An 11,279-nucleotide genomic window follows, 5' to 3' on the forward strand; every position below is an offset into this window, starting at 1 on the left:
GCTCCGTGCTGCTCTGCTTGTATCTGTCTGACTCTCTGCGGTGCATGGGCGACTGGGATGTCATCAGTGGGATATTGGTATTGATCTTGTGGTCAATTAACCATTTCTATGTGGATTTTGATGTGTGCCTGGGGTCCCTGTCTTGCTGGAAGATCCAGTTGTGGCCATGTTTTTTACAGTTTATTGCCCACATTACATACTAACTCTCGAGACAGGGAGATCCACCTACCATAGGAATACAAACAATGCTGACAATGAAGAAATAGAAACACACCAAGCAAACAGATGCTAGATAGAGGGGGATTATTACAGTTTCACTGCAGTGACATGTCTACAAGAATTCTCCCAAACACAAAGTTAGCATACAAGTAGTAGCATGTACTGGGGTGATTAATTTTCCTTTTCCTAACTGTCACGTATAGCTCTGAAAGGCATGGTGGTGACTTTATTCCATATTCCTGTTTTGTTTAGGCTGGTGGAAGACTCCTAAAGATGCTTTGGCATGCAAACAATCGTGATATGAACTATAGAGGCCATATTTACATGTTCTGGGAAGGGCAACCAGGATTTTGGCTAAATATCTTGGTACCAGAGTATGTGTGCTGGACGGCATTTTAGCGCTGTTTTCATGATCATTTTAATTAACACTACTGGCAAAATACAACGGGCACAGATTGGTATTATTTTTTCTAAACCATTTACTGGATATTTACAAACCAGTGTTAACAAGCCTGAAGAATAAGTGCCTATGATAAACTTATAGCATACAGGGTGCAGTCCATAGAGCTCAATCAATATGAAAAATGGACAGCCACTGACTCCAGCAGACGGAAGAAGAAAGAAAAGGAGTCACATTCTAGTTGCAATTAAAGTGGGAGCAAACCTCATCTCACAGTTCAGTAGTTATAAATAAAGATCTGTACAGCAAACCTCGGCTCTTAACCTACACCACAGTACATCGAGTTTTCTGAAATCTGAAATGAATAGATATGTGATTTTTTGTTTCCCTCCCAGCGGACAGAACCTGCCCCTCAGGGACCATCAAGTGTGAGACCACCAACATCTGCATCTTCCCCAGCACTCTGTGTGATGGCTACAACAACTGTGGAGACAACAGTGATGAGAACCCCATCTACTGCCGTGAGTTTTAGTTTGTTCCAGGCACCTCTGAGAGTAATGCACAGCCTCAGTTTAATTATTTTCACTGGCAATGTGCCACAGGAAAGGTTTGGTATTTATTTTTTTAAATCTGTTCATTGGATATTGTAAGAAATAATGAAACCATCTGCATGAGGTATGCATTGCTAGCATTTGTGTGCAAATCTCTTTACAAACTCTTCCTTGACCAAAGACCAAAGATTTGGCATCTTGAATGTGTTTGTAAATTGAATACATCTGAGACCAGGGATTTTTCTATGTTGCTATTCTTTGAATTTTACTCATTTTGTAATGGATAACCCAAGCTGAATGTTAATGTCTCAAAGTGACAGCTTACTGGAATGGAGTCTTCCCTCTTTCTGCAGATGAAAGGACCTGTGCACCTGATGAGCACAGGTGTGACTCTGGCAAATGTATCCCTTCCTACTGGGTGTGTGATAACGTCATTGACTGTCAGGATGGTTCAGATGAACCTCCTTCATGTGGTAAGCCAGCACATGCACAGACCCATATAAACATCCACTGTAATAGACCATGGTAAAATTAGAGTGCATTTCAGTAAAGGTAAAACAGACCCCCTGGAAACAGTCAAGTCAAAGTAAATGGAAAGGAAATTGTACATAAAGGATATATCAGTTGCATAAATAAAGCATTCTCAATTTTTCATCTGCATATACTGCGTGATTGCTGGCCCTAAGTAGAGGGAAGTCTATCCCAGATTTTACAAACTGCTCGTTATCAAGTGCTTAACAGAATAGCCTCTCGTAACAAATTGTACCTCCTCACAACCCATATCCCGGCTTGTAATGTGTAGTCCAAATTATCTGCATTCTATAGTTTACAAGATATCCCATATTTGTACTTTCAGACTTCAGTAGTCCCTGACGATGAAATATTTTCAAAAATACACTCCACTTTATTTATCTAAATTGATTGCAAAAAGTGTTTATTTATATAAATAATCAGTGTTTTCTATGAGCTGTGATGAAATGGCGTACAGGGTCGGTACTGACTTGCTTCCGTTGCCTGCCAGGTTGGGCTCCGGCTTCCCTGCAAGGGTGCACCAGTTAAAGCAGCTACAAAATGGGTGGATTTCATTCTACAAAACAAAATTCCAACTGAATGACCACTAAGACTATAGTGCATGAAGCTGCCATCTTGTAATGCCGTTTTTGTTTTAAAACGATTAACACTTTAGGCACACACTGTAGGAGTGACTAACTCCACAATCGATCCGACTTGTGCTAGATTTCCTCTCTCACCTGGTCTGTCTCTCCCTCTAGAGGACATTACCAGAACCTGCCACTCAGACCAGTTCACCTGTGTCAATGGGAACTGCGTCCCTGAGTCGCTGGTGTGCGACGGGAACAATGACTGTGGAGATGTGAGCGATGAGGCCCCTGAACTCCAGTGTGGTAAGGGAGGGGTGGGGAGAGGCAGTGAACTGTTTCATCATTGCTGGGTTTGCGATTTGCTCGTAGATCAAAGCTCAAGTTTAATACTTTATTACCATAACAGGTTGTGTGGAATTGGGTTTGGTGAGCTCATGCTATTAAAGCTCATGTAGTTAAAGTTCTGCACAGCCAGTCCCACTTGCTTACTGATATGAGATATAGTTACCAGTTTTGGGAAATTAATTGTTGAATTTACCCAGAGATGAGAAATTTTAAGATGGGTAAAAGAAGGGTTGGGATAGTTCCCATACAACACGTGCCCTTCCTCTGGCAGAGCTGAGGACCTGCAGCCCGGATCAGTTCTCCTGCCCCCCGGCCTCGTCCCCTGGCCCTCGCTGTGTCCCGCAGGCCTGGGTGTGTGACGGAGACCGAGACTGTGCCGATGCTGCCGACGAGCTCCAGAACTGCCCCAACCACACCTGCCACATGAACGAGTTCCGCTGCGCCAACGGGCTGTGTATTTTAATGGGCTTCCAGTACGTTTGATTTTCTTCTTTGACATCTGATAATAGAATTAGAAGAGCCTTCTGCCTTGATCAGCTCAGCTGAGCACCCATATGGTTCTGCAGACTATGATGGTTCTATCAAGGTCCCATATGGAAGTTTCTTTCCAACAAAAGGCAATCAAGATAACCAAATGTGGTTTTACCACACTTTGATGGGTACAAATTATATAAGATATAAGACTCCTATCATGTTACAAATGATGAAGAATGGTCTATGAGCCCCAACACTGCAAAGAATGACATACCAGGGACTTTGTCTGCATTGGCTAAGATTTTGAAACAGTGGACAAATCCAAGTTGCAATAGGCATTATATTGTTAATGAGTTTTCTTTTTTGTGTTGATTTCTCCATGATTTGACGTGAAGCTCTTGATTTCATACAACATGAAATGCTAGGTATTATTGTGATGTGTTGTGCTGTTATCTCCTCCCAGGTCTCTGTGGGAGAAAGGGAAAATCCTGCAACCAGCTTGAGCATGTGACCACAGGAATGCTTAGAACAATAATGTGATACAGAGGAACATTGTTCAAAAACATAAAGCTTGCAAATGATACGTGACCTTTGGGCTCATCTAGTTTGTTTAGTTTCTAGTTGGGAAGTGGGTCTCATACGGCCATGTTCTAAGAAAAAGTAATACCATCTTCAAGAACATGGTTGAGTAACTGCTGTCTGATTCCCACAACCCCTTGTCTGAAACAATGTCTCCTATTCTCAGTTTTAAATTTTCACATAGTTTCCTTTTATTGTGCTCTGTTGATTCTGAAGAAATCCAGTGGGTTGACTTAAATGATTGAATACTTGAATCATGTCTCCTCATGGCCTTCTCTGTTTAATGCTAAACAGATTCAGTTCTTCCAGCCTGTCTGTGCAGGACATTTCTTTAACACAGGAATGTATGTCAGTGCTATTCTTTGGACTCATTCCAGATCCACGATATATGTTGCACACACAAGCGTATACCAACACACACGAAAGCATTGACCTTTATCCTTCCTGGTGCAAAGTTAAGGTAGCACAGACTATAAGAAATAAAGTAGGTCTTTAGATAAGAGAAAACCACTGGACCCAGGGAAGGCTCCTGAAACAAGAGTAGTTTTTGCACATTCCTCTGCGCAGTGGGTGTGACTGAAAGGGGCCTCTGTCTTGGCGCAGCTGTGACAGGGTGAACGACTGTGGGGACGGCAGCGACGAGCGCGGCTGCAAGTATCCCCCCTGCACCGCGCAGCAGTTCACCTGCCAGAACGGGGCCTGCATCAGCACTTCCTATGTCTGCGATGGGGAGTACGACTGCCTGGACCACTCGGACGAGCTGGACAGCCTGTGTCGCAGCCCCCAGCCCACCTGTGCCCCGGGGCAGTTCCAGTGCCGCTCCGGGGAATGTATCGACATCAACAAAGTTTGCAACCGGGAGAGGGACTGTCCTGACGACAGTGATGAGAAGGGCTGTGGTAAGGAGATGGAGACATTTCCTGCAAAACCTAACAAAGGCATTCATTTACTGTAGTACAGGGATACACTGTTTATACTGATCACAATGCATTTCATATACAGTATATATGTTTAGACAGCGGAACCCTCTTCTTTACTGGTACCTGTCTTCAGTCAATGTCTATGCACTTAAGCATTGATTTCCAACAGTCTGGCCCTATATACTGTATGTCACATTCCTCATGTGATACCATAAGCAGGGGTATGTATATACTGTATTTAAAATGGTAAAATTGCAGAACAGTAAAAATGGTTTTGTACCACAGCATTTGTGCTCGTACTGTTCATGGGATATGTACTTAATTTACATTTAAACTATTATTGATCTTATTATTAGATACACTGTTCCCATTTCCTATTGTATATGAACATACAACTCTGTTCAGCTTTACATAGTGGGCTTTTAAACTCTCATGGTATAAACACCAGCTATCTGCATGAGCATCCATGTTTGACCCTGCACAATGTACACGCCCAAGTTACCCAAGCAAGGCTGTCGGGGGTATGTGTACAGAATATATTGAACTGTATATACATGAGTGTCCAAATCTAATTGTTTAATAATGTTTCTTTCATCCTATAAAAGGTATTAATGAATGCACAAATCCAGCCATCAGCCAGTGTGCCCAGACCTGCACAGACACCCTGACCAGCTACTATTGCTCCTGTCTGCCTGGGTACCGGCTCATGCCCGATGGCAAGGCCTGTGAGGACATCAATGAGTGCACTGAGACCCCCTGGGTGTGCAGCCAGATCTGCGAGAACGCAGTGGGCTCCTTCTTCTGCAAGTGCGCCCCAGGCTACATCCGAGAGCCAGACGGGCGCACCTGCCGCCAGAACAGCGGCATCCAGCCCTACCTGCTCTACAGTAACCGCTACTACATCCGCAACCTCACCACCGATGGCAGCTCAATGTCTGTGGTGTTGCAGGGCCTCTCCAATGCTGTGGCCCTGGACTTCGACCACTACGAGCAGAGGCTGTACTGGATCGACTACGGCAGGGGGAAGATCGAACGCATGTTCTTCAATGGCACCGGCAGGGAGGATGTAATAGCCCACGATGTGCCTGAGGGAGAGGGGCTGGCTATTGACTGGGTGGGCAGGTATGTGGGGAGCAGCCCTTTGATTCTCTGTTCCCTTCACACCGCTTCTCAGGATCGGAGACTTCCACATGGGAACCATTATCTCCAAATGCTCCCGAACCACAGAGATCTGCAATGCTAAAGTGAGCAGTCTTGTTATAAGCACAATGTGGGTGTGGTGCAATGCTAGGCAACGGTTAGTTCAGTGTTAGTTAAGAGGGCTTTTATACGTCGTTCGTATGTACAATTTCCCTAGTAAGAGAATTGCACTGGTGGGTTACTGTACGGGCTACCCAAAACATAAGGTCCAAGCTTGTTTATCAGCCATTCATGCCGCTCTGCCCCCTGACTTGCTTCCTACAGGAAGATGTACTGGGTAGATGCCAACCAAGATGCCCTGCATGTGTCCGAGCTGGACGGCCGGTTCCGGAAAAGGCTCCTGAGTGGCTGTCTACCCCCTAACAACACCTTCTGCTTTGCAAACCCCCGTGCAGTGGCGGTGAATCCAAAAGTGGGGTAAGAGAACAGGCAGCAGGTGTCTTGCAGTTGGCACACCTCTCAAACACCACCGCCAAGGTCAGGCTGATGATGAATCTAGACCACAGTGTGTCCATTATTCCGTGACACAATGGGCTCAGTGCCTGAAAATGAACAGGAAAAAATTGGTCATTTAGCTGGCTTTTACCACTGTATGTATTTCTACCTGTATTCAGGCCAGTGATTGTGTGGCAAACCTTTCTGTGAACTTAGTGCAAGTCTTTGACGCACTTGTTACAGTCACAATGCCCTAAAATTAAACTTGCATCATCATAAACAACATATTAATTTAATATGTATTGCACGTGCAAGTGATCTCCAAGATCCTGTAAATCCAACAGTTCAGTTTTTCTCAGCAGTGAAACTGTTTTTATAAAAAAACAAACATCAGTGAGACGGCACTGAAGAAGAATGTGAAAATATACATCCTTACCAGCCATTTTCATCAGCTTCCAACAGCAGAATCAAAACATCACAATGAACTATGTAATCAAAAAGACCTTCATGCTGACCAGAGAAGGTGGTGAGAGATGGTGCTCTTCTGATGAGCACGGGAAGCTTCTGCTTCAGCCACAAGGGGGCGATGCCTATGTGGAGTGGGCACAGGGAGCTGGAGAGTGATATGTGCTGTTCTGTTTCCCGGTCTTCACATTAGGTGGCTCTACTGGACAGACTGGGGCAACAAGGCCTTTATTGGCAGGGTGGGCATGAATGGCAAGGAGGCTTCGGCCATCATCACAACCAAGCTGGTGTGGCCAAAAGCCCTGACCATAGACTACACTACGGACAAGATTTTCTTTGCTGATGCCCATCTCGACTACTTGGAGTAAGACCGAGCAGCCCTTCCACACTTATATCAGAAACCCAGGCTGACCTTCCTTAGATTTTCTCCAGTTGCTATTTTAACCATGAGCAATACCAGAGGGCCTTCTATGCAATGTAGCATTAAGGATGAACATGGAGGTGAATGGTAGGAACACAGAGATGTTATAACAGTGTAAACTGATCTCTTGGCTTCTTTGGATTCTTTTTGTTGCATTACATTAAGAAAATAATAGCTGTGGTGCTGTGGTGTTTACAACACAATTGTGTGACATCAGCTGCATTTGAAAAAATCTTGTTTAATCTGTGTGAATTTTAATGCCTGTTGGTGTAAAACATTAAATAAATTGGTTCCCAATAAATCCAGTGCATGGTCACGATTAAAGCAGAACTGCTAGGAGAGAGCTGGGATATGTCTGGTATAATTTATAACTTGAGTCTATCAGTGCGGAAGTAAAGTGAAATCTTTGGAAAATAATAATATTCAATATGCTAAAACAATAATTGCCTTGGAGTAACAAGAGGGCTGTCTGGGCCCTTCTGTTAGTTCTTCATTCCTTTCATGTTGACAAGCTGCTCCAGGCGGCTGTGTCCCCTCCTCCCCTGCCAGGTATGCCGATGTGGACGGCCGGAACCGGCACGCGGCCATCGCGGGCACTCTGCCACACCCCTTCGCCGTCACCCTGTTCGAGGACACGGTGTACTGGACGGACTGGAACACCCACACTGTGGAGCGGGCTCACAAGTTCACGGGGCAGGGCCGGGCCTCCATGGTCAACAACACACACCGGCCCCACGACATCCGCGTCTACCACCCCTACAGACAGCCGCGCAGTAGGTCTTCCGCGCAGCGCCTCCCGGGGCCTCCTGCCCAGGAGCGTTCACATCACGTCCTCTTTATTTCTCCCTTTAGCCTCACTGTGGCTTTCCTGTGGTGTCACCATGGTTACAATGAAAGCGCCTGCGGTCGTGTGAAACATTTATGAGCTGAGGCTTCCCAGTTGTTTGATCCGTAAAGCGACTCCCTACGAGCCCGATATTTCTGGGCATGCCGTGTCCGCCCCCCTCCAAGTGTGGGGTTTCCACACCAGTGGCTCACAGGCAAGAGAGCACTGCTGCAGGGGTAAGACGCGTCGGCTAGGGTCCACTTCTCTGCCATCGGAGAACAGAGTCCTGCCACCGGCCTGGCAGCTGTAGGCTTGCACTCACAGCAGTGAGAAACGCTGCTCGTCCCATCACTGCTATGTCAACTGCCTCTAACTGCCGGTGCCGGCGAGGCCATTCTGCTGTGCCATGTACCACCAGTAACCATGAACTCCTTCTTAAATAACCACAGGTTCCAAATTGGGTGGAAATATAAGGTGAACAAAAATCAAATGCGTATATATGGCGTATCATGTTGTAGTTATAACGTGCACAGCAAGGTTAAAGAATTGTTCGTCACCTTGAAATACTGTATAAGATGTTTACAAGGGTTTCTCCTACATCTGAATGTGGCACAGTAAGGAGCAGGGAAAATAAACATGAAATCACATGATAGAACATTTTTTCATTGAGATATACTTTTTTGAAGGAGTTAAGAGAGGACAGTTGTATATTGATATAAAAAGTTTTTAATTCTTATGCTTTTAGTTTCAAAATCTTTCATCACCACTCCTGATTTTCTCCTGCAAATAGGCTATATGTCCGTGTTAGAATCTACAGACCCTTTAGTGTGATTGCCAGCCGTCTGGAAAAGCCTCTTAATCCAGCGTGCAGCTGTTGAGCTGGGATGTTTCTCCTGTGTCTTCAGTGGAGAGCCCATGTGAGAAGAGCTCTACCCAGTGCAGTCACCTGTGTCTGATCGCTCCGGGGGGCCGGCTCTCGTCCTGCGAGTGTCCCGACCACTTCGTCGCCATCTTCATCGGCTTCACCATCCAGTGTGTGGCCGACTGCTCCAGCACCCAGTTCCGCTGCGGAGACAATGAAAAGTGAGCTCTAGAAAAAGATGTTGCTTTCATAAAGTGGGTTCAATTTAGAATAATGCACACTTTATTCTACTTGAAGAAAATAAAGATATATTGTGGCCTCTGCCTCGTAGGAATTCCCTTATCCTCTTCAGTAAGGAAAATGTTGTATTTGAATCACTGCATTTATAACCAAGGGATAATTTTGCTAATTTGTACCACCCAAAAACACTTGTGTACAGGGGCTTATTAGTACCTTGCTGTAAACTAAAAGCTTCACCGAGTCATACAACATGCTCGTTATCAGAATTAATAACTGGTTACCACAGTTTGGGACAGCTATAGATTGCATTTGCCATTTTTCAGTACGGTGCATAGATGAAAAGGTTTGAGTAGATTTTCTTGATGCAAGCCACATGGTGGTAGTATTGTAACAAATAGTTCAGAGTTAAAGGAATCTCATAGGCATAGCCTATTGACAATTGTTTGTCATGTTCTTGTAAGTAACAATATGAATTAGGATGAATCATTTTAAACATTAAAAGTACTTATTCCAAAATGTATGCTGCACTATCCAGCTCAACTGATTTTAATAAGGGTTTTGCATCTCAGATTTGTACATGAAGACTCAGAGCTGCAAGCGAGCCTAATTAAAGCATTAATAATCCTGAAAGGCATTGAAAAAGTCAAGACAATGGACTTCAGAAATGACAGTGAAATATGAATATAAAATTAGATAGACCCACAATCCTCACTGCCATCTCTCACTCTTCATTAGGTGTATTCCTATTTGGTGGAAGTGTGATGGCCAATCAGACTGCGGGGATGGCTCAGATGAACCCCGGTCCTGCCCGACTCGCTACTGCCCCCTAGGCCAGTTTCAGTGCTATGATGGAAACTGCATCATCCCTCACCTTCTGTGCAACAAGCACAACGACTGTCCTGATGGATCTGATGAGGACCCAGCCCTTTGCAGTTCGTACCAATGATTCCATTTAAATTCAGTAGAAATCCTGTCAGCGTTACTAAGTATGTTTTGTCCTTGTCTTATTTTAGATGAAGAAGGAGGATAAGGTGGAAGAGAGAAACTAAATATCAATTCACACTTTGTCTACAGTTGCACAAGAATATACACACTATGCATTGATTGGATAAAAAGCTAAATAAGATTCATACACACAATCCATAATAAAGTTGGTATGTTTATTTGCTTTTCTGTTTGAACAGTTCTTTAAACTTAAAATGGAACAGGTTCTTATTCGATGGAAGTCTCATTTTCCTCATTTAAACTTTAACAAATGGGGCTAAACTGTTGTTCACATTCGTTGGAGGGCTGTGGGCTGTGCTGTTAGCCAAAGTGTTTCAGAACAGGAGGAGACCCGTGCTCTGTTTCCAGGCGATCACCGCTGTGAGGAGAGCCAGTTCCAGTGCGCCAATAAGCAGTGCATCCCTCTCTCCGGGCACTGCGACGGCATCGCAGACTGCGCCGATGGCAGTGATGAAAATGTCCAGGAGTGCCCTTCCAAGACGTGCCGCCCCGGGGAGTTCCAGTGTGCCAACAGGCGCTGCATCCCGCAGGCCTACGTGTGCGATGTGGAAGACGACTGCGGGGACAACTCTGACGAGCCCGATGAGTGCAGTGAGTCTGGACGCAGCCTGAGGCCCAGTCCTCGGACCCAGCCCTCCTCCGGATTGGAACTCTTAATGTAGTGCCCATCTGTAGGAAGGGGGAGAGAACTGAATCAAGTAATTATTGAACAAGTAAAGTTATGGTAACAAATATCAGAATTAAATGAATTGAACACCAATATTGAAATAACGATCTAGGGGATAGTCAACATGGATTTTCAAAAGGCAGATCTTTCCACCCTTTTAGAGTTCTTTGAACAAACGACAACTGAAGTGGATTCACAAGGTGTACCACATGGTTTTCAGAAAGCTGAAAGACCTTTCCTCATTTGTAATTATGTTTGTGTTCTAGAGGAGGAGACATAATAAAGCTGATTTTATTTCTCTCGTATTCTCTATCTCTCTAGATGGTCCCGAGCACAGGTGTGATGGAGAGACAGAATTTTCCTGTAAGACCAATTACCAGTGCATCCCCCAGTGGGCTGTCTGCAATGGGAGAAATGATTGTGTGGACAACAGCGATGAGGAGGACTGCGGTAAGCGCTGAGAGCTGGACAGCTGGACTGTGGATCACAGTGCTGTCAGTCTCAGGAGCCGGCACTGTGCTGCAGGCATGAGCCTTCTTGACTTCAAGCCTAACTCTGACCCAGTTCTGT

At 44.9% G+C, this 11,279-nt stretch overlaps 1 protein-coding gene across 1 annotated transcript in view; it reads left to right on the top strand.

The window, feature by feature from the left end:
* The window catches only part of lrp2b (low density lipoprotein receptor-related protein 2b), a 65,744-nt gene that overhangs the window by 34,007 nt on the left and 20,458 nt on the right, over window positions 1–11,279 (top strand). Inside the window, exons 44-56 of the mRNA XM_088623048.1 lie at window positions 1,015–1,140; window positions 1,524–1,643; window positions 2,442–2,573; window positions 2,887–3,088; window positions 4,272–4,567; window positions 5,194–5,710; window positions 6,053–6,205; window positions 6,882–7,052; window positions 7,659–7,882; window positions 8,841–9,018; window positions 9,773–9,969; window positions 10,391–10,633; window positions 11,031–11,159. Coding sequence (XP_088479174.1) covers window positions 1,015–1,140; window positions 1,524–1,643; window positions 2,442–2,573; window positions 2,887–3,088; window positions 4,272–4,567; window positions 5,194–5,710; window positions 6,053–6,205; window positions 6,882–7,052; window positions 7,659–7,882; window positions 8,841–9,018; window positions 9,773–9,969; window positions 10,391–10,633; window positions 11,031–11,159 — 2,688 coding nt within the window. The remainder of the gene's footprint in view (window positions 1–1,014; window positions 1,141–1,523; window positions 1,644–2,441; window positions 2,574–2,886; window positions 3,089–4,271; window positions 4,568–5,193; window positions 5,711–6,052; window positions 6,206–6,881; window positions 7,053–7,658; window positions 7,883–8,840; window positions 9,019–9,772; window positions 9,970–10,390; window positions 10,634–11,030; window positions 11,160–11,279) is intronic.

This window comes from Lepisosteus platostomus, chromosome 28, assembly GCF_059453375.1.
Source record: "Lepisosteus platostomus isolate fLepPlt1 chromosome 28, fLepPlt1.hap1, whole genome shotgun sequence".
NCBI lineage: Eukaryota > Metazoa > Chordata > Actinopteri > Semionotiformes > Lepisosteidae > Lepisosteus > Lepisosteus platostomus.